Source organism: Rhipicephalus microplus, chromosome X (assembly GCF_043290135.1).
Source record: "Rhipicephalus microplus isolate Deutch F79 chromosome X, USDA_Rmic, whole genome shotgun sequence".
Classification (NCBI taxonomy): Eukaryota; Metazoa; Arthropoda; class Arachnida; order Ixodida; family Ixodidae; genus Rhipicephalus; species Rhipicephalus microplus.
Window position 1 is genome coordinate 371,215,032 of NC_134710.1, and position 24,212 is coordinate 371,239,243.

General features: G+C 44.0%; 1 protein-coding gene across 2 annotated transcripts; it reads right to left on the reverse strand.

Annotated features, from left to right (window-relative positions):
* Positions 1–1,064: 1,064 nt before the first annotated feature.
* Positions 1,065–12,449, reverse strand: LOC142776382 (uncharacterized). 2 transcript variants are annotated; one of them, XM_075879973.1, is made up of 5 exons: positions 12,095–12,449; positions 7,073–7,135; positions 4,834–4,922; positions 1,513–1,672; positions 1,065–1,415 (listed from the first exon to the last, which is right to left on the reverse strand). In XM_075879973.1, the coding sequence occupies exons 2-5, from the start codon at positions 7,074–7,076 to the stop codon at positions 1,153–1,155; spliced, it is 516 nt and encodes a 171-aa protein (XP_075736088.1). In that variant the 5' UTR covers positions 7,077–7,135; positions 12,095–12,449; the 3' UTR covers positions 1,065–1,152. The 2 variants fall into 2 exon arrangements, with proteins under 2 accessions (XP_075736088.1, XP_075736087.1); XM_075879972.1 differs by lacking the exons at positions 4,834–4,922; positions 7,073–7,135; positions 12,095–12,449 and having other exon boundaries at positions 1,513–4,219.
* Positions 12,450–24,212: the final 11,763 nt, after the last annotated feature.

Sequence of the window (24,212 nt, forward strand, 5' to 3'; positions counted from 1 at the left end):
ATCGGCACTGACGTCGGGCCGACGTCGGAAGTGCAACTTCTTCCAATGTCGGGCCGACGTTCAAGCCAATGATGGGCCGACGTTTTGCCGATGTTTTAGCCAGTGTGCAACCAACATTGGGCCGACGAAGGCCCATCGTATTGCCGACAAAGCTGCCAATGTTCGGCCAACATTGGGCCATATTTCAGCCAATCACATGCCATTTTTACGCCGATGTTTGCTGCACGACGAATATTGGCTACGGATGTACGACCGACATTGGACCAATCCAGGGCCACATTGCAGCCAATCAAATGCCGTTATTACACCGATGTTTCCTGCACGACGAATATTGGCTACTGATTGGCTTGCCATTATGTAACCATTATTAGTAGGGAATTTTTCTTGATTGATTGATATGTGGGGTTTAACGTCCCAAAACCACTATATGATTATGAGAGACGCCGTAGTGGAGGGCTCCGGAAATTTAGACCACCTGGGGTTCTTTAACGTGCACCCAAATCTGAGCACACGGGCCTACAACATTTCCGCCTCCATCGGAAATGCAGCCGCCGCAGCCGGGATTCGAACCCGCGTCCTGCGGGTCAGCAGCCGAGTACCTTAGCCACTAGACCACCGCGGCGGGGCAGGGAATTTTTCTTACCGGAAGATTTAAACACCATATGCCTCGATGACCCGCTCTTGTAGCTTTGCAGCCCTGTATACTTGGGGCAACAGAAATTTGAATGCTGAGAACTGAAAGCAGTTACTCGATCTATTTCATCTTTTATACCTCATTCCCTTTGCTAACACTAGAAGTGTAGTTTATTTTTTTACCAATTTATCTTTTGCAATAGCGAGTGCTTTATTCGGTACTGGTATTTGGTACAGCAGATCGAAAAAAGTCGTTAGGAAGTAAATGTTGAAAGCGTATGTCCCCCACTTGCAATCCCCACATATGCCCCCACATGGTAATCGAGAATATTCATAGTTTAGAGCATTTTTTTGTAACTAAAACATGGTGATGGTGCTTCCGAATCAGCATAAGCTAGCCGAACAGTGCACCACCGACAGTCTGCAGACTATTTATTCTTTGTTTTTTTTTTATTTATTTGGTACAACAAAAAATGTATACATTGAAAAATATATATACACAACTAAAAAAGGCCCGCTCTACTGCAGGTCAGGTTGCGTTGGGGGCACAGTGACAGTGGTGCTGTCAAGGCCCTGGCTGCTGTGGCTGGGCAGGAAGCCAGCTGCCGCGAGCAGCCGATAATCTGCACTCTGAGAGTGGGGATCATCGGACTGCTCCACAACAAATGCTTCTCTGAAGCGCCGCTTCCTGCCCCCACAGCGATCACCAGACCCTGGCAGCCACCTCTTAATAAAGTTGAGGGCCTCCGCCTGGTCGCACCCTGCTTTTTGGCAGATGACATCTGCATACAAGAACAGAAATACCATAGTACACATGAAGCACTGCAGTACAGAGAATACACAAGGGTACACACACATAAAACAATGAACAAGTCTTACCTGTCACTAATCTACAGAGCCTCAGGTTCACAAAGGCCCTTTTCCCTTTTCTGCCATGAAGGCTGTACAGCACTTGCACATCTTGTGCCAATACAGCCTTCATGGCATTCACACCAATTTCTCGGAGGCCACGTCCCCCAATCTGCAGGAGGTGCTTGCGCTGTAAAAAAATGCAAGAAGCATAGATGGGGTAAACGCAACAGCACATCGAAATGTTTTCATGATAAAAATCTGCAAGAAGAGGACACTGAAAACAACAACTTGAATTTTTGGGCATCACAACATTTCATTGTTTTTTTACGCTAACTTCAACTCACTTGACCTAAAATGGTTTCCACATCAGCCCTCTCACACTCAGTGTGAGAACCTTTCAGAGTCCTTCTCTGAATGCAGTTTCGCTGTTATGAAATCAAATACAACACTGTTATAACCCTTAATAAATATTGATTCTAGCTATGAAATAGTATATTTACTTTGTACAGTGCTCAAATTCCAATACACGTTTCTTCGAGGTTACAATGTCTTTGCCTGAATGTTGACCAGGAGTAGCTTCTACAGATGAAAAACAATAAAATATGTGGAATTCAAAAAGAAGCTTGGACATGTTTTTAATCAATGCATTGTAAGCAGAGCACAACAAGATAAATGAACATGATCAAGGCGTACTAAGAGGCAACCTTAGAGCGACCAAATCTTGGTCATAGATGAAACTGATAGAAAAATAAAGGTCGCCCTAGATGGTCGCACCATTTGCTGTTTATATTTTTCTGTGATAGCCAACAAAGAGGCATGTCGCTATAGAAATCTCATCACAATAAACAAAGGTGCATTTTTCTTCACACTGCGAAATTGGGTGCATGTTAGATTTTTAAAACAGTAAGAAATCAGCTAACACAAGGCAGGGTGAACTGTAGCTCAAAGTAGAGAGAGCCGCAGCGGACACGAAATAGGGTGATAAATGAACAAAATTACTGAATGTCTGTTTTAAGCAGGCTATTGCTAGTCACTGCCCATCAAACACACGATGCCGCCTACATCGTCTGCTAGCTTAGGACAGTTCACTCGGACTTCACAGACTATAGTAAATACAGTCGAATCTCATTAATTCCAACACACTTAATTCGAACTGACGTTGTGGTCCTATCAAAGCTATACCGCGCTCCGAAAATGCTCTCAGCACCTCGCCCAATCCTGCGGTGGCACTTCAGACACCTCATCTCTGTGCTTGAAGAAGAAAATGAAGAAAAGGAAAGAAATGACTGCGGTGGAATGTTTGCCAAATGCCAATCTGCGACATTCCTGTGCCCCGCTTCGGCTTTTTCCGTCCCTGCCACGTGGAGACCCTTCTCCTCTTAACACTGCGCATGAAGAGAAAGAGGGGAAAAAAAGCTGTCGCAGAGAGTTGGCTCTCTCATGCCGATCTGCAACGCGCCGGTGTCACGCTTCCCTGTTTTTCGTTCCTGCTATGTAGAGACTCTTCTCCTTTCAACACCGCGCATGAAGAGAGAGAAAAAAAAAAAGCTGCCGCGGAGTGTTTCTCTCTCGAATGCCGATCTGCTTTTCTCCAGGTGGAGACGCTCCTCCATTCTCATCATGTGCTGGCCACGCTCCGGCTGCAGCGCAGATGGTAACAGTGGAAACACAGTTGTCTTCGAAGAGTGTCAGCACTGGACATTGCCGCGCGCAACTTCTTTTGCCAGGAGAATACTGAAGCCGAAGTACAAATGCTTTGCAAACTGCACGCAAAACTTGTTGACTCGTTGCAAGGCCAACGTGTACAGACATGTATTGACTACTTTAATTAATGACGGATGTCCTGTAATTTGTGAATAAAACTTCTCCATGCACATGCATCACTGCATGGTGAGCCCTCCGCTCGTTTACCGTATTTACTCTATTCTACCGCGCCCTCGATTGTAACGCGCGCCCGGTTTCCACGAAAAAAAACAACTAAGACATCGGTTGCAACGCGCACCCTTTTTTCTCGTTGGCCCGCTTGATCACACCACTCGCGAAAACGACTCTTTTTGAGAGCGTCTTCCGTTTAAATATGAAGTACGGGGGAAGCTTATGCCTATCTGACGTGCAACAGAGCATTGCTGTCACTCTAGTTTTACCGTGGCCCGATGTCAGTACACAAACTTGCTTCGCCCCCTTCTCCTAGACGGTTGTGGTGCCTGGCATGTCGAAGTAAAGAGGCGTGTGATCGGCATTCCCGATTTGCCCAAGCAGGTAGCTGTTGTTGTGCCGCAAGTTTAGGAGGAACCTCTGAAGACTCTGAAGCTTTTCTTCGTACTCCTCCGGCAACTTCCGGCATATGCCCGTTCGCCTTCGGAGGGAAAAGCCTTTTCTCTTCATAAAGTTCGTTAGCCAGCACCTGCTCGCTTTAAAATGGCTCTGCATTAGCCCTTTTTCTAAGGCTAACTGCATAGCCTGCACTTGGAGCAGTTCTGTCGTCACGGGCCGCTGTGCCGCTCACTGCTTAATCACATACTCGCCGAGCAGCTCTTCAATTTGTGGAAACCGACCCTGCTGTGGTCCACTGAAGCCTTTGCGTGAATCTTTGCTGTCAACAATATTCTGCTTTTGTTTCCGCCAGTCCCGCACGCACGTTTCGGGAACTCCGAATGACCGCGATGCGGCCCGATTTCTGTCCGTTCCGGCACACGCGACGACTTTTCTTTTAGAAGCAGCATTGTGGTGCACTCGTCGAGTTTTTTGAGTCGGCCCTACCATGCCGTCGATGCTAATGTACTACAAGATGACGAACTCCTCAGCACACGTATGAGGTGCCGCGCATGGGAAACACATAGGCAGAAATGACCGACGCGCCATGCCGACGCACGTAGGGGGCGGCCATTTTGTAAGTGGCGATGGCAATAGAATGACCATATTCATTTTTTTTTCGTACTCGATTCCAACGCACATGCAATTTATGAACTGTTTTAACCGGAAAAAAGGTGCGTGTTGGACTCAAGTAATTACGGTAACTTTCATTATTTTGAACTTCTTTTAATTTGAACAAATTTTCTGGCCTGTTTGAGTACGAATTATTCATATTCGACTGTAGTACAGTGGCTCATGAGATAACCTGACTAGTTGGCTTCCCGAAACACAGTATCTTAAAGCAGTACTAAATTTCTGCATGTTACATAGGCATATTAAAAATCAAGAAATATACACCAAAGCCGCAGCCACAGCTTTACTCTGCACAGCTGCCTCTGCTGCCTCCACTTCTCCAATTGTACCAGCAGGCAGCCGGGGAAGGTCAGAGGGGCGCTGTGCTGGCTGGGCGTGCTGAGGCACGGACAAGAGCCGTACCTTGTGCTTCAGCTGTCGCACCTCCTGCAGAACCTCTCTTTGTTGCTGCCGGATGCCAAGTTGGATCCGCAGGATCCGTAGCAATAGAGCTGAAACATACAAGAGTACATACCATATTTACTCGCACAATTTGCATCCTCACATAATTTGCTCACCAGTATAATTAGCCAGCCTGCTTTACTACAAGAAACTTTTTGCTCGCATACTTTGCCCTCCCCAACCAGCCCGAGCCACCCTGCCAGCACACACACAGACACATTTGACATCATGATGCTCTGGTCAGGCACATCTCTTGTCGAGCAGGCGAGTGCAGTCTTACACAAAATGGACTGAGTGCAAGGTCCCTTCTTTCATGAACTTTTATGCTTTCCCTAGAATATCGAACTTGAAAACTGAAACCTGTTTATGTGTAGTCCGAAATGCCTAAAGATTTGCCTCCTATCTTCCCACCTCTTCCACGGCAAGAATCTATTCCCGAGACACAGCACAGATGTTGAACGCGTGCAAGGACCTGTCACATCAACTAGATGAGGCAGGTTTTCGCACTCATTTTTTTTTCGGTTTCGCCATCTGGCCATTGCGTTTTTACCGTTCCTTGTGATAGGCTACAATAATTATATACGAAGCAGATTGCTGTTATAAAGCTTACCGAAGAAAACTGAAACCGTGCTACCGCTAAGCACATCAGCGTGGAGTTCTTCGACATGCAATATTAAGTATGGGAGCCAGCAGAAGAGTGCGTTGAATAAGACTTAGCATAGAAGCTTGGGTGTGTTGGTTAGATATCGGAGGGAACACAACGCAATAGAAGACTGGGACAAGGAATGGACACACACACACATGAAGGGCGACACACACAGCACTGTGTTGGCATCGCGCTTCCTTGTCTGCATCTTACTTTACGTTGGGTTCCCGACAATTATTCGAGAGTACTTATGTTCTCTGGTATAACCCTGTCATGGGAACTGGTTTTTGTGAGCACTGTTCGGAAGAACTTCAAGAAAATGGGGGCATTTGAACAGGCTTAGCAAACAAATGACAATCCGCTTTGAGGCAGCTGTGACAGCGCCTGCAAGATATATTCCCAGTTGAGCTTTTAGGCCAGCGATTCCTACTAGCTTCGCACATGACCGGATTGACAAAAAAAGTACACATAATACGCGAGTATATACCGCATTTGATTCTGCAGCTTTGTTGAACCAGGCAGATACACAAATTTATCCAAAACTCCATTGATTCTGTTGCAAAATTATTCAACAAACAAATTGCGATGTTATCCATGTTACTATACGATTGTGGCACTTTACCCTTGCAGCTTTCCAGGAGGCACACATAGTGCAGCGTTAGTTCACCACTCGCAGTTAATTGTATGCAGTAGGTTGCTCACAGCAACTGACTGCATGCAATGGTGAACATCATGCATGCTTGCACCGCTGTTTCAGCATGCTGGCTGCTTCCCATACGGCTATCAATTGATGTTCACAAAATTGGGAAGATGAAGAAAGACTACACAGTGCCCTCTGGCCACCCTATACTCCAAACCTCCAGCCAACAAATAAACAAAAGAAACAGAAGTATGCAAATGAATATTATTCCTAATGCAGCTGGAATGGAGTGTAGTTTTCACCAATTCTGTGTGTTAAGTCAATATGGAGTGAGTTAACTCCATAAACTAGCTTTTCTCATAACAGTTTTCACTCTATTGTAACGCAAGGAGTGACTTCATAGCATCTAGAAGGAAAAATAGAATCTTCAGTATTTGATAGAAATGTGAGGCTCTACCTTAAAACAACAATAATCTGGAAAAAGAACTCATTACATTCGAAAAAAAAAAGGTAGCACAGTTGATCCCCTTTACAAGAGACACTGATGTAACAGACAAACGGGGATAAGAGGCACCAGTGTGCAGGCTGACATTTGGCCCATCATGAATCAGGCACTCCGTAGATGCGCCTGTGCAGCCGGGAGCCCTGCAGTCAAGCATGCTGAGCAAGACTGTTGACCACTGTACAATGACACATTGCCACAAAATTTCAAAACTTCATTTCACAGACTTCTGCAAAAGCTTCTTACACTCTTGCATAATTTTTGCACAAGCTTCTCTCATTCTTGCGTGATTTTCGTCAGAACATATAAGTGTTGGAAGTTGTATGTCCCCAAAAACTTGCACAATACAAATAGCATACATTAAAGTCTATCACTTAATACGTGCATAGTGTAACAATGAAAGGAAACTCACGCATGGTTTGCTCCGAGCCTTCCCCGTGCGGTGCCTCCTTGAGTCTTGGAGAGCACTGTACAGCTAGAGCAAAGTAGCATCAATCCAGTGTTAATGGCAGGTTAACAAGACAACAAAACTAACCCCCATATTCATAAACGCTCCCCGACTCGACTTTCACCCTTCACTTGACAGAGTTGAGCACTGTGCCGCTGCTCGTTTGAAAGCGACGCTGCGCTACTCGAGAATCACAGCAGATTATTGCTGACATGCAGCAATTTTCTCTGCTTAGAGACGGCGCTCCCATCAGCCATCTCAAGTGAAGGTGAAGCGTTGAGTGGAGGGACGTTCTAGAATACGGGGGTAAGATTGGTTGCAAGAACACTACAATAGACACACTTAATTTTTACACTTCATCTATATTGTACAGCTACACACATTCTGCATCCCTATAATGCAATATATACATACAGGCTTATAAAGTAAACACTGTAGGCTGCTCAAATAACACCTACACAAAAAAATTACCCAAAAGTGGCCATGCGCAAAGTACTTTTATTTGAAGCTCACAAAACTTTTGCGGTGATGGAGAATAAATAAGACAGGTTACGCTTGGAGGCACATGAGACCTTCGCAGCTTTCATAAAGTACAAAAAACAATATGGTATGTGTGTGTGTATGTACGCATGAAGCTTCAGCCTTTAAATACGGTTTCTTGAAAGAATAGACTATGAATTTTATGGCACCTGTGTCCTTCAGCGCAATTGAAAGCCTGCTGATCAGTGTGTGCAATTGTGGAATAGTTACATGAAAAATGGCGTGAAACACCAAAAATCAAATTTTTCTAGCTAGAAAATATGCAGCTGTGTATACACAACACATGCTGCAAACAGTGGAAGGTGACCACAAGAGTGATTTGAGTGTAAGCGGCAGTATTCCGCATTCATGCACCCCGCCATTTTCAACTGTTGCCCAAAAGCAGCACCACTTCAGCGTGCTACTTTTTTTTTTACATCATAAACAGCACGGAATACAGCGAGGATGAAAACAACATATGCAATTAAATTTTGAGCACTATTTATGGTGCGCATGATTGATTGATTGATATGTGGGGTTTAACGTCCCAAAACCACTATATGATTATGATAGACGCCGTAGTGGAGGGCTCCGGAAATTTAGACCACCTGGGGTTCTTTAACGTGCACCTAAATCTGAGCACACGGGCCTACAACATTCCCGCCTCCATCGCAAATGCAGCCGCCGCAGCCGGGATTCGAACCTGCGCCCTGCGGGTCAGCAGCCGAGTACCTTAGCCACTAGACCACCGCGGCGGGGATGGTGCACATGAAAAAAAAAGGCCTTTGTACAACGACGAATTCATAATTTGCCTTCACGGACCTTCTGTTAGGCTGCACCACATACAGATTTTTTGTGGCTTTCAAAAGAGATTTGAAAAAAAAAATAATAACCGTGTTTACTCTCGTCATGAGCGCACTCACTAAGTCACCCTCATTTCAGTCGGCAAAATTTTGAATTTTTTTTTCTTCCACATATTAAACACACACCTTACGTTCATCCGCTGAAGTCCCGCGGGCTCCCCCCCCCCCCTTGCCGCCTTCGCTCGCTGCCACGTGCCATTTTATTTTTGTTTCTATTTGTTCACGGAACGTCCCCTGTCTTTTTTAATTATCTCTTGTAACATATGTGGCATTATCTTGTTCCCGAGGTGCCACAGGTGCTCTGCTATGTAGATGCACCATTAAACTAGTATTTTTGATCAACTGTGCATTTCTGATGTTTACCTTGCAAGTACGTAAAACTGGCATGCTTAATGATCTACGATACACATGTGGCTTGTCTCACTTTGAAGGAAAAGTTAGCATACAATGGTGTAAATGCTTAGAATTTGAAATATTGAGGCAGCAGCACAGCGGAGATGATCATATGGTAAAGAAACAAGTGCTGCCTTATTACTGGCAAGTTGTCACTTATATGTACAAATAAATTTTGCGAGCTAAAAAAAGTACAAAAGCACAGCGAGGCTATGATGTGGTTCAACCTGTGGATTCGCTTCATTTATCACGCCATATGATGAAGCTTCCTTTGGTAAAACTGCTCAGATAAGAAAAAAAAATTTGCTGTCCAATACAGCAACTATACAAAGTGTGCACGTGCATCTCGCAGCGCCTTTTCGTCACTTCCGAAATGCGCCACCAACATGCCCGGGCACCAACCGAATCTATCGCCTACAACTGCCATGTTGTCTCCTCGTGCTTGCACCCGTTTAGTTTTGCCTCACGATGCAAGTTTGAGAAATTATAAGCTGCTAGTGAAGCAAGTTGATTTAGTAGTCCACGCAGAGGGAGCAGAGCTTAGGGTGTTTCTTCGCTGAAAGTTATAACCTGAAATTGAGAACGCACATTCCGATTTTCCTAAATGTACCAGCGTATTTGCTGGTGCAGATTAACAAAAGCTACTTGAAGAAACTTTGCAATATTTGCATCTTCAGGTGCAACTTCATTACGGGTAAGTGCCATAGCCAAGTATTTACCTGCAAACAGATATAGCTTACCAAGATACTGTACATACAAACTTGTCCGCAGTTAAAATCATGATGGCGAGAAAGGCGGTTAAAATCGTGATGGCGATCGCGGAGATTTGGTATTGCATTGAAACAAACTATAAAGAATGGGAAACAATATTAGTTAACTTTGAAGTATAGCTGATCGGTTCAAGTTGGGCGTCAGGATGTTTTTTAATTAGTCAATTAATTCTATACACGGTCTCTATCATGTTCAGTGACTCCACTGTACATTAGCGTACAACAAAAGCAAACTACAAAGTGAAAAGTGTGTTAAAGCATACGCGAAAAATAAAGTGATGACTGGCATTACCGCAGCACACACCACGCAAGGTCGCTATCTGCCTTGTATAATATTTTCCTCGACTATTTCCATAAATTGCAATCAAAGAGGCTCAAGCTCAACATCAGCACTGTTTAAAACACTTGGGGGGGGGGGGGCATTGCTACTTTGGTGGCGTAGGCCGTGACAATATATTCATAATATTATATCTCTTGTAAACTTGCCTAGCTCTGCACGACTAGTTTTCGACGGAAGCAGCTGCGCTTCGCACATCCACTCTTAAAATTGCGGCTCGAGAGATTTTGAGCTTTCACTTGTTTTTGGGCCTTGCAATTTGTAGTGAAAGCAAGATAATAGGCCCTCATAGGTTGTGGCGGGCAGCCGGTGTACGCCGTGGCTGGTATATGTGTCGCACATCTTGATTATCTGGTCTTGTATCGAGTGAACGAGCGAGGCCTTCCTAATCCAATGAGCTCGTTAAAGTAAGACAACAAAAAACCACAATGCTTCCACATCGTTCACAGCAACAGATGACGAGCCCCTAACAAACCGCACTGCAGCACGTAAACTGCCGTAGGTACCCAGGGAGTTACCCGGGCATGGCGGGAGAGGGCGACAACGGCAGAAGTGACATCACAGGAACACTATGTATAAAGGGGACATTTAAAGACTTTCTTCCTATTTTAAACTTCGTGCACTGTTCTGTCACAATTTATAGCTCAGAATAGTTGTATTTTGAAAAGGGCACTGATTCATAAGCCCAATGGTTCAAGGGTGGGTGCATTTAGGGGGCCCATTCTACGTTTTACTTATGCCCTTCAAGAACTTGCTTACAGGGCCAAAGTCCTGTTTCAGAAAGAACACGCTAGTGCGTGGCCAGCAGTCCGTCAAGCATTAGTGCTGGTGAGATTTGGAAATGCAGCGCATGAGCATCCTCATCTGCTACTTCTCTGCTCATGCTCTCGGGGCTTACTTGCGAGGCACGGTCCTTCGCACTTTTCATTTTCACACTGTAAATCAACTGATACCAACTCTGCCTTCCATTATTTAATAAACCAATATTTCATGGTCACGAGGACGAGCTTAAATTGTTTGCTAAATCAGACCTGAACAGCATTTTGAGTCATCGAAACTTGCTAGTTGCAGCGAGCATTATGCGAAAAATATGATGTGCTTTACGGTGACAACTTGCAAAACACTGCAGCAACGATTAAAATCATGCATTTTTGTGCTCACAGGAAATCCCTGAAGCAGGAGGCACTGGGCTAGATAAATTGCGCAGCTAAAATACGGATGCGCTTTCCAATGCTGTCATGCGTACAGGCGGAGAAATGGCAGACAAAACTGGGCGCACCCCGATTCTATGCGCCTGCGTCCCATTCACAAGCCTCGCTGCCAGTTAGCACCACATGGCTCACTGTCCATGAGCTCGCTTGTTTTCTGTAACAGTGGACCATACGGTACACCTATTTAAAAACGAGTATAGAATGTATATAATGCAGCATCTGATGAAGCCATGACGATGTGTTGCTGATGAAATCTGGAACTCTAGTTAGTACCCTTATTGTTAACCAGCCGACCGACTAGCAAAAAGATTTGCGACTGAAATGATGGCATCTACACCTGCCTTTAAAGGGACACTGAACAAAGTTTTTGCCGCCGAGATTTTCAGCCAATCAAACGATTGGGCTATAAAATTCATAGACAATAATAATTTCAAGCAGAAACTACGAAATTATACTGAATTTAATGAGCATTTTACAAAATGCCGCGTCTAGCTCTTAGACACGGCGTTTTCTAAAAGGTCGCGACATTTATTTTTCAAGTTTTTTTTTGTTATTCAAGGCAAATCTACGGTGCATTGTTCACAGAAAACAAAATTGCCTCGGTAAGATTTCTTTGCGAGCAGCTTACTAATTTTAAGGCAGGCGCGTTGATTCGTGAACTGAAGGATGCGAGTGATCGATCTTGCCTGCTAGTGGCTAAGCGACAAAGGCTTTACCTCATGTCCTGGTGTAGCTAAGTCACGCAAATGGAGCAGAAATTGTGCATTATCATTTATTTCACCTAAATATCACACGTATGTGACTTATTGCCGGTGACAGGTGATCAGGATGAAGTCGACAAGTTTCAAATCTGAACAAGAATTCACTCGAATGAAAAACCAGCCTATACTCACGTGCACGGTGAAGTCGAACACGTCGTCCGTCAATGTTGTCGCTGATGCCCGAAGGAAAAGAGAAGAGGACAAGCGACGGGGTCGTCTCTTTCTATAAAGTCGGCAGAACTGCCAGAACGGCCAACACAAAAGGCATCGGGTTGACATTCCTCCATCTGGGCATCAGTCGCTCCACCCGGGCATGCAGCTGCTACTGGTTCTACTACTATCCTCTTCCCCGTGCCTCTTCCCGACATTGCAGTGTTGCTGCCATACTCGCGAACCTTTTTAAATTAAAGCACGCAATCATGTATTATCGTGCACCATACTAAACTTAAAAACAGTGCGCCGGTACATGAGATCACGAAGCGCGGTCCACGCCATCACAAGAGCAATTAGAGAAATGAAACAAAAAAAAAAACAAAAATGTATAAAATATTTTGTCTCAATACGATCCGCAATCCAGTTTGCTGCAGCGGCTTTTGGCTCTGTATGAACGGCCAAGCCAGTGCCAAGCCAAGCTTGCGTCCCTGATCAGCTGTTTGTTTCCATCGAGAATTCAACAGTGAACTGGCAATTTGTTTAGATGATATTGCTAAAGGGCTTGAAATTGAATATTTCTGTACGTACTACTGCTGTACTTTTCCTCTCTGTTTCCTGATCACAGTGATGAGATTGAGGAGGTTACAATTTAGAAAACAGCAAGTGCAGCTCAAGCATTGCTAGTATCGCTGTTTCGGTAATAAAATGTTACAAAAATTTTGCCCCGCGACCTGCTTGCCGTGTTCGAGCACCCAGTAGAAATTTACGGTGCCGCGTTTGAAAGAGTTGAATAAAATTGCAATATTACGAAAGAAAGGCTCTGAAGCAACATCGCATTTTATCAGGCCTACACCTCCCACACCTAGACGAGTAAAACTCGTCGATATTATCTTGCAAAGCTATGTATAATATTTAAAACACATTCTTTAGCCCACGATGAATTGTTCTCTCGTGTGGCTTCTCCATTTGGTACTGTCATGTTAACTTACAAAGGCAACTTTCCATATTTAGTCTCTTTAGATGCTGGAAAAGCTTGACACGTGGTGTGTATGCCATACTGATAATTCTCCTCGTAACCTGGGTCCGCCTCTTTAAACAGCGTCGCATTTTATTGTTCGCAATTGTGTTTGTTTTATACTGTAAGCGAGCTGTGTTATTTCATCAATATTCACGAGTGTTCCCTGACTATACAAACACGTGCGTCTTATTTGGTGCGGTGCACGTTTGTATGTAGCAAAAAATGTCATTTCGTCAGCGTGTGTCTGCTTACACTTGCATGCCCTGCAGTACGTGTACATAATTAATGCAGTAAGGACTGCAATGCATAGCCTTGCATGGGACATATATTCCATGCACCCTCAGAGAAATGTTGTTTGTTATGAGCCTACTGTTTATCATTACATTTTTTTTTCGTTAAAGTTTCAGCTCCATATAAAGCAGCTGTATACAGGCACGAGCTTCAGCAGCTTCCTCGTTGTTCCATTTTAAATAAAAACACCAAGCCTACCCGAATCAATGATCTGTTCGCTATCATTACTGTTATGTGTTCTACGATGTACACAAGGACAGTAGTATACAAAAAATAGGGAGGGGATTGAATGCCCTGCCTGCATGGCTGCGCCGTTTCACAAGATCAGGCGCTGCGCTGTGAAGCTTCCTACCGGCCTGCAGAAATTCAAGGGAGCGTACAATAGCGTGGTTCAAGAGGACTTGTGGGGAATACTAGACACACTGGGTGTAAAAGATGGAGTCACTAATCGTTTAAAGGAAATATATAAAACTAACAAGGTAGTTAAAAAGTGGGAAAAACAGGTATCCAAGCCCACAGTGGTGAAACGTGGACTTAGGCAGGCGTGCCCACTGTCACCCTTCTTATTCATGATGTACCTACAAGGATTACAGGCCAAATTAGAGGCAAGGGGACTTGGCTTCAACCTCTCTTTAGTCAAACAAGGAAAACTCATTGATCAGGCACTACCAGCATTAATCTACGCAGATGATATAGTGCTAATGGCCGACAACAAGGAAGATTTGCAGAGGTTGATGGACATCTGCGGTAATGAGGGAGATAGGTTAGATTTTAGATTCAGTTAGGAAAAATCAGTAGTCATGATTTTTAATCATAACAAAGGTAGTGAGCTTAGAATACAGGAAGTCACGCTAGAGATAACAGATAAATACAAATAACTGGGCGCATGGATAAGCAATGGGACCGAGTACCTGAGGGAACACGAAATATGCGTGACGACTAAAGATAACAGGAATGCAGCAGTGATGAAAAATAGGGCACTGTGAAATTACAATAGGTATAAAGTTGTGAGAGGAATATGGAAAGGGGTCATGGTTCCTGGGCTGACGTTCGGCAACGCGGTCTTGTGCATGAGGTCAGAAGTTCAAGCAAGATTAGAAATTAGGCAACGTGAAATATGTAGGCTTGCTTTAGGAGCTCACGGGAATACACCAAACCAGGGAGAACAAGGTGATATGGGATGGACATCATTTGATGGCAGGGAAGCTAGCAGCAAGATAAAATTTGAGAAGCGATGGAGAGAAATGGGGGGGGGGGAGCGTTGGGCTAGGAAGGTTTTCAGCTACTTGTACATGAAGAATGTCGATACAAAATGGAGGAAGCGAACCAGGAAATTGACTGGTAAATACTTAGAAAACAGCAGGCGGCCAAACCAGAAAGAACTATCGGTTAAAAGGAACTGCAGGAAACGGAGACTGACATGTGGAGAATTGGCATGATTAAGAAGTCCGCACTAGAGATCTATCGAACTTTTAAGCAGGAAATTGCCAAAGAAAGAATCTATGATAATACTCAGGGTAGTTCTCTACTGTTTGAGGCCAGGACGGGAGTATTGCGAACCAAGACATATCGGGCCAAATATGAAGAGGTAGACACAATATGCAGTGCGTGCGAAGAGAAAGAAAAAACTGCCGAACACTTGACAATGCTCTGTAAAGGGCTTCACCTTATAGTTCAAGATGATGGCGCAGAGTTTTTCAAAGCACTGGTGTTTAGGGACAGGGAGGGCAAAATAGACTTTAAGCGGGTAGACTTAACTAGAAGGAGGTTATCTGGTTGGTGGCTAAAGTCAAGGCACGATTGAAAATTAAACCCTTCACTTCAAAGTACCCGTCCAAGTTTACTATTTAAAGGAGAAAAAAAATCTAGTGGTTAGTTCACTAAGCATTACGGCTAGGTGACGTTAGCCGCCGCCCGATCTAAAGGGTACGGCCACATCCATCCATCTATCCAGCCAAGAATATGCTCTCTGGCTTGTTGCTCCAGGCCTAGTCAGGTAGATTTTCTGGCCTCATCGTTGAATTGTTTGCTCGGGTTGTGGCTTGCAAACATTGCGGTTTTGGGCTTCATATCATCTTGTTCCGTCATCATGTCCTCCAAGTGGAGGACATGTCGCAGTGTGAGGAGGGAGTACGACAAGGCGCTGATAGAATGAGCTATCAGTCTTACCAGGCAGGCGGTTGAGAGCGCACCGAGGCAGCTGACGCACACCAGCACTATCCGCTTCCTGTATAATACAGGCTAGGGAATTATAGAAACACAGAGCAGAAATCAACTCTTGTGCCTCTCTCATGCACTCACAAGGCGGAACCTGCTTCGCACACTGAGGACCGAGCTAAGCAACACCATGCGTGACGATAAATCATGGTCTCCTATTGCAATAATGATTAAGGCACGCATGCAACTTAAACCATTGTCACGCAAGATGAATTCACAACACCATCGAAGTGAACCCAAGGCACGTGCGGATTATTATGTACGGTACTAGTACTAAATTCATGCAGACGTTTAGTTGGCGCTGCAGTAGGCCTAGTTGAAGGAATGGCCACAGCTACTGCTGTGATGGAGAACCGGCTCATCAACATCTTCATGTAGATTAAAACGGCTTACCCCGAAATGGCTGGGAGTGTCACGCTATCCCTAGCAGTGGCACATGCAGTTGCATATTTAACGATTACAGAAATGGCGTACCGATTTCCAAAGCACCTATCAATACTTCCGTCAAGGCGTAGCACCAAACACTTTATCGCACAATTCGGGAAACATTCCTTTTTCTCCCAATCTGGTGGCTAGGCATGACTACGCCCAAGAATAAGCATGTTATTATGTATGTTGGAGGTACTTTCATCTGATCCCTGAAAAATTATTTCCCTAAACCCATGGAAAAAAAGAAAATGGAATTCGCACCTGTCATCACATTGCACCCCATCACAGGAATGGGATCAGATTGGCCTGGCGCTCAATACTCCCTTACGCTTAATCAGAGCTCGGTCTGGCACCAGCTCCAGACAAAACCATTTATAATCTCCTGTCTGGCACATCTGTTTTACTCTGCTCTCTCTCAACCAGAGTGCACCATGTACCTGTGGTTCACCCCTGGTGGATCTTTTTCACTGTTTGTGAATTGCACACAAAGCCCTTACTGGTAGATCCTATTCCCAATTCTTCACTATTCTCATGGGAGGCCACTCTTTGGGCAGCTTACATCACGACATGTGCGTGTCATGATGTCAGTGCCGTCTTTTTCAGAGTCGGCGCCGTCTTTTCTTTCTCTTTTGCTCCTTCCCTGTCCTGTGTTTCTGGTGTTGCGCTGCAAACAAGTGAAGATGGTAAAGAACACCAGATGTTCAAAATTTGCTTCTCATTAATATATCGTGGTTTTGGGAATTAAAACCCCAGATATATTGAAAGAAGATGCATGAAAAGGGAAGGATAATATCGGAAACTGGCAAAAAAAGGATGACAGACTTCTTAAGCTATGCTGCCATTGAGATTTTCAGCTGTTCACGCAATTCTCACACGTGGCTTTGATGCAGCTATGCACATATCACACAAGCATGCTGAGTGTATAGTTAGTATAACTGCAACCTTCATGTACCCAGCCTTCATGTACCCTCTATGACATTTCAGAACATCTGAGTCAGTGTTAGCATCAAGTTATGTTCTTCATGCTGGGGAACCAGTGTGATGAGTTACCATTTCTACAGAATGAAGCCCTGTCTACCTGGAACAAGCTGCAAGATATATAACTAAACGGCCCTTTTCAGGGCCAGTCAATCTCTGTCCGGCTTGGATGCACCAACTGATTCCCTTTATCATCAACCCTCAATAAAACTAGCTAATGTTTGTACATGTGCAAGCAGTGTCATTCAATATCTTAGGAAATGCTTGTGAAGCAATTTCAAGGAGAATCGTTTTTCTGATCTCATAGTGAGGCATTAGGAACACCTTAGTCACACCAAATGCCATTATTCAATGAGAGGAACAAGAGAAATATTTCACTGGGAACTATGAAGTAAACAAAAAACAAATGTTTTCAGATACTGCGAGATCATTTCATAAAAAAGCTCAGAAGTTGCTATGTGTGGCCACATTTAATCTGTGCAAGCATCGTGTGGTTACAAAATTCTGTACCAAACATAGGTTCAGCTTTCTGGAATAGACCGCACTGCACAAGCTAGCTCAGTGCATGCACTTCTGTACCCTGCCAGGGAATATTTTTACCACCAGTATGTTGTAACGTGAAGTGAAATGGTGATTGCATACTAGGGCGCGTCCTGCAGGACCCCAATAAAGATGTTTCACTTGATCGGTTGGTGTACTGTAAGCAGAACATTTCCAAGAAAAATCGTATAGTTTGGAGGAGGACTTAAGCAAGGAAAGGTGTAGACAAAACACTGGATTCACTGGCATTATCCTCACCAAGTATAACATTGTTTTTCTGGTGAAGCTTTGTGTCTGAACAGCGAGCAGGATAAGCTGGTAAGGACATGCAAAATTGGAAGTCTAGCACAGCAATCTGTGCAGTACTGCTCATTTCATGAAGCATTAATTTCACAGCTTTGCTCATTGTTAGCGTTAAGCCCATATTATGTCCACTGCAGGGTGGAAGCCCAATCAATGTTCCCTGTCCTGTATGAGCCAATTTCATATTATGGCTGATAATTTCTCGATCTCATTAGAACTAATCACCTGCCATCCTCTGCTACATTTCATGTGTCCTAATATAAATTAATCGACATTACTGACCTGTCATCCATCTTTTTTTCTCATTCCCAACTAATGCATTCATTTTTGATAAACTCTGCTTTCTTCCCATGTCTTAATATTATGCTAGCCTTTTTTTCATTTTTCTGAAACATTATCTTTGCTCAGAAGCTAGAAGTTATCAGAAAGAACACAACGACATTCTACCTCCTGAGCATATGGCATCATCAATACAAAAATGTAATAAAAGTGAGAAAACATCCTATCTATATAAGAGGCCCTAAAATACTGCAGGAGGCAACAAATAAACTGGTATTTGTATAAAGGCAGTGACAAAAACTTTGACTACTGTCACTTATTCTGATTCTTGGGACATCTTTTTAGTACATCATAACACATAATTACACATTTACACAATTTCCACAGAGGAATTGCCACCACGTGCATTGAGGCCACCCTTCAGAAGTCATGTGAGCACAAGGATGAGGTAAGCCTTAAAAACCAGTTTAAAAAACTAAAGGATGCTGGATATCCCAACAGCACCATCACACCCGTGTGCTAAACCCTCCTGCAGAAAGTCAAGTTAAACAAAACAGGACCAAAATAAAAACAGAATGACCAAAGATATTTGCATACTATACCGTACGTACATAAGGTGTTTCACAATATAAAGAAAATAGCGAGCCGATATGATTTTATCTTGTTACTTGACATCCCTTGCAAGTTTTCAAAAGTGTGTGTACTAAAAAGCAACAGGAATAGCCATTATTTCACCATTCGTCACGAGAATAGGTATACTGAATGCCACTATAATGTTGTGTATGAGATACTATTGACACGTGGAAACGTAAGCATAAGACAAACTGGGCAATGCCCCAATGTTTGAGCAAGACAGCATGCTTAAAATGTTAAGAATGGCTATGGTAGTCGCATGGCCATACACTGTAAAGAATGTAAGTGCAGTTCTATGTTTCATAAAACACTGTTTTTGAAAAAAGCAAAAACAAGAAATGAAAGAGAGACTGTGAAAGCATTTTCTTGTCAGGAAGGCCATGGATCAATGCATCAGTATACCTTCACTCATCCATTCGGAGAGAGAGTATTCTTTTCTCAGTTAAGATTATATTATCATGGTCTCACATGTGTCGTTGTGCATGAGCACTGTTCTTGTACTTTGTAAAAAAGTGGGCGTAGTACCTTCAATAAAATTTAGTTGGCAGTCAGCGCTCTTTCCTGTCCTTTTTGTCTCTTCCTGAACTTCTCTCACTGTTACTAGAACACAACCATGATGAACCAACTTGCCCAGATTAAGCTATTGTTGACGAAAAGTCAGAGCATGAAAATACTTCATGGGCTCAGAACCTCCTCACTACCCGTCTAGTTACGGCCCTGGTCGTTGTGTTCCGAGAGTGAAGCACTAGTGGAGCTATCTAACTACCTAACGGTGAGGAGGGTTTGTGTATACTCGAGCTTGTTTCATGACATGGTGAGAGGTGGCAGGTTGTTGAAATAATATGCTGTGTGGGAGGTCAAGATTTTGATTGAGAACGCTGAGTATGAGCCAGTGACATTAGGCGTTCAAGACTTTTTGCGATATTCACTCTAGCATAGGACCTTGGTTGGTGGTTGACGTGTGCATTTGATCACATTGTAGTCTTTCATCATAATTTTTTTGCCACTTGGCGTCGACGCTCTTGAGTTGTACCAAAATAATTAAGCATCCAGGTACAAGTATCTTCTGTCAGTCTGTCAGTGTTTCAATGAAGAGCTGAATATGAGTAATAGCTTCCATCGATACTTCTGGCATTGGTGTATGCACATTTATTTTGAAGTTCTCTTGTAAAAAAGGCATTAAAGGTATGTTTTTGTGACTTTTTAGTGTTGGCCAGAACTGCTGGTGTGTCTGAACGGCTCTTCGATTGGTTGTGGTGTTGTCTTGTTCAGGGTCACAGAGCTTTCAGTCTTTTTTTATATTTGCCTTCACAGGAATGCTCTTTGCATGCTTCTTCAGTACTTTGTATTATTCCTAAAGCATTGACTTCCAGATTTTGATTGTGGTGATTTAATCTATTGTTTAACTTCACGCTAGCCTCATTTGCACGCAAAGCAAGAACTCAGGAGTATGGTAACTTTTGCTATGGGTTTTCCCTTCTTCAGTCTACTGTATTTTTGCCTGTGTTGTCTAAGCGCTGACAGCCTCGTGCGACAGCTTTTTTTTTGTGCACTTATTGTGTGCCAATGACTTATTTGCCTCCTCAGCTAAAGACTTTTTGTATTATAAGAGAAAGCTCTGTCTGTATTGCTTTTGTCATTCGCTGATGGTGTATCTTCAGTATCTTTTCTCAGTGTACACTATACTTGAATGGAAGAGCAGCATGACTACCTTCAGCTGTTAGCAGGCTTTTAGCTGCTGTAATACTGATTGATGCTCCTTTCTCGGGCGTTCTATTTTGGATGGTTGGCATGTCATTGCTTCTTTTAAACTTTAAAACTGCAGGTGCACCTTTTTCTGGTTACACCTGCTATATTTTTCCAGTGGATATATAAATATAAATATATATATATATATATATATATATATATATATATATATATATATATATTGCTAACTTGAGAAACAAGGCCTCTTTACGTTAGGTGCACATCAGGTGGGAAGAGTACTTCTATTACTTACCAAGATTGTGGCCCCTTATGGTGGGAATCATAATGCACTGTTGATGTGTCAAATTCACATAGCATAATTCCAAGGCACTCGATCAATATCCAAGGAAGAAAATTATGTTCTTTTGCGTGAGTTTCAGCAACTCATAGTAATTTGTATGTAAATGAATACTTCATCATTCTTGGCTGTCATGTTTTATGGAAGCACATGTGCTTCGTTAATAACAAAAAAACACGCACGCTCACGCCACTGCAGTGGCGTGAGCGTGCGTGTTTTTTTGTTATTAACGATTTGCCCTATGCATTCACGTTTCTTCTTTTTTTGTGTGTCATACTTCTCGTATCGCGCAGCCTATCGTTTTGGGCACACGTAAAAAAAAGCACATAAAAAAGAAGCGTTCCACGCCGAAATTCGCGTTCGCAACGAGCTGGGCACCGACAGGGTGCCCTACGACGCCCACACACTCCGCAACACCTTACCAACCGTTCGCTGCGATGTTGTTGGGAATTCGTGTGGTCGTTGCATGAATATAGCGCGTGCGTGCGTGCGCACGCGCGTCTGTGTGTTAGATCACGGCAACTGCATATGTTGTATGATTCAGTCACCATAACGCAACTGACGACCCCCGCTCTTCCCACACGTCAAGCAGCAGCAAGTGCCGTTAACCGTACTGTGCTGTGAACGCAAAACAGATTCGAATAGGTCGCGTAGATAGCTAGCCCGACACATGATACGATAAGATTTGCGTCAGATATTCGACGTCTACATGCACGCGTAAGACAGCGGTATCCGCAGCAGCTTCGTCATACGTATGGATAGCACCGCATCGGACGTCACGTCTGACAGAGAAACTTGATCGGTAATTTTTTCTCACTTAAAAAGTCTACCTTGCACAACTTCAACCAACGATTATGCATTTCAACGAGCTGTGCATGGTTTAATGATTGATTGATTGATATGTGGGGTTTAACGTCCCAAAACCACCATATGATTATGAGAGACGCCGTAGTGGAGGGCTCCGGAAATTTCGACCACCTGGGGTTCTTAACGTGCACCCAAATCTGAGTACACGGGCCTACAACATTTCCGCCTCCATAGGAAATGCAGCCGCCGCAGCCGGGATTCGAACCCGCGACCTGCGGGTCAGCAGCCGAGTACCTTAGCCACTAGACCGCTGCGGCGGGGCATGGTTTAATGACGAAAAGATAGTTCTAATATTGTGCCCGGCACATATATTACTCTCTCTCTAACTTGAAAAATCGGCGCGTGAATTGGGGCCAGAACAGCGCCAAAAAGCAGCACACGCAGAAATTGGCTCATATTCTAATATTATGACATCGTGATGTTGACTTTTCAGCTGACGCCGGCAATAACGTTCAAACGGCGGGCCAATAATGCCGGTCTTATTGGATGGCTCCGCCCATATTGGCTGCTACTTGTACAACCTGGCCCGATGTGTCCTTTCTAATAGGCCGGCACAGCCTATATGGGCGGAAAGTTCTGAAAGCTGGCAAAATATAACCAATCTAATAGACTGGCACAGCCATCATTGGCGGAATGTTGTTAATGCTGGTCCAACATAGCCGTTCTATTCGGCTGGCAGAACCAATATTGGGGGTACGTTGTCAACGCTGGTCCAACGTCGCCGTTTTATTTGGCTGGCATAGCCAATCTTGGCAGTACGTTGTGAAAACTGGGCCGTTCATGGGCCAGGCAATGCCGATCTATCCCCAATATTGGGCCAACCTTCTGTGCTGCCTGGGCTGTGACACTCAGCTTGGTCTTTTTCTGCATGATTTACACATAAACGTAGACCGTAACATTCCGACTGACACAATATTCTTACACATCGAAAAGGCATTCGACAAGGTCCCCCGTGGTCGTCTTTTACTAAAATTATCCCGCCTTAACATCCACCCCTGTTTTTAAACTGGATACGAGGATTTTTAACCAAGCGTCAGCAATTTGTTTAAGCTAACTCACGCTCTTCATCTCGAACACCCGTTCTTTCAGGCGTACGGCAAGGTACCGTACTTGGTCCCCTCCTCTTCTTGATATACATTAATGACCTCCCCTGTAATATTTCTTCTCACATCCGTCTATTCGCAGATGATTGTGTTGTTTACCGCGCAATTGATAACCCCTCTGATCATTCCATACTACAATGTGACCTCACCCGCATACAGAACTGGTGTAACACTTGGCTCATGTCCTTGAATGTAACTAAAACTGTGTTAATGTCTATTCACCGTCGTCAACATCACGTTGTTTATAAATACAGCATCAATAACAACCAGATTACTACAGTCGATTCATTTAAATATCTTGGTGTGTACATCTCGCGGGACCTAACTTGGACCTGTCATATTAACCACATAATCAATTCTGCTAATCATACTCTAGGGTATATACGCCGTAACCTTTCGCTAGCTCCTCCTTCTATTAAAAATTTTGCCTTCCAAACCTTTGTCCGGCCGAAGCTAGAATATGCTATCGCGATTTTTGACCCTCACCACAATAACCTCACTTACGCCCTCGAATCTGTCCAGAACCGTGCGGCACGGTTTATACTGTCTAACTATTCATACACATCAAGCATCTCGGCACTAAAAGCAGAGATTAACATCCACCACAAGCCCATACTGTGACCTTTCATCAATCGTTTTTCCTGCGCACAGTCCAAGACTGGAATGACCTGCCCACCGAAGTCGCCACCATCATCGACACCCAAGCATTTAAACGGCTCATCGAAACTATCCCATCATAACTACCATTATATTGTTAGCCTTTGTAATACCCACTCCCTCATGTATTATCCCAACCGGGACCTTTGAGGTAATAAAATAAATAAATGAATGAATGAATGAATGAACGAATGGAAGTTGCGCGCCGAACAACGCCTGCGCTCACGGGCACAAGAACCTGGCGAAACGTTTACCGCCTATATCGAAGATATACTCAATCTCTGCAGGCGCGTCGATGACGCAATGAGCGAAAGTGCCAAGATCCAGCCCTATAGGAAAGGTGTTGATGACGACGTATTTCAAATGCTCTTGCGAAGTCTCTTGGCACGATGTCTGAAGTGGTAACACTGTGCCAAAACTACGACGAATTGCGACGGCAACGAGCTCTCACCCGTCGTCCATTTCAGCCTAACCAACAACTCGCTGCACTTGACTGCACTGGACGTCGTACCTGACCTATCCCGCCTTCTAGCACAAATGTAAGACTTTGTGCGTGAGGAGGTCGCACGTCACCTTTCGCTCATGCCGTTTTGTCAGCGCCAAGAGCTGCCGCAGCAGCAGCAAGAGCAACCACCGACACCGTTAGCTCCGATGCTCCGACATGCACTTCAGGACCAGATTGCCGAGGCTATGCCAGTACTCTTTCAGCAGCAAGTTGTCGCCGCGCCTCTTACT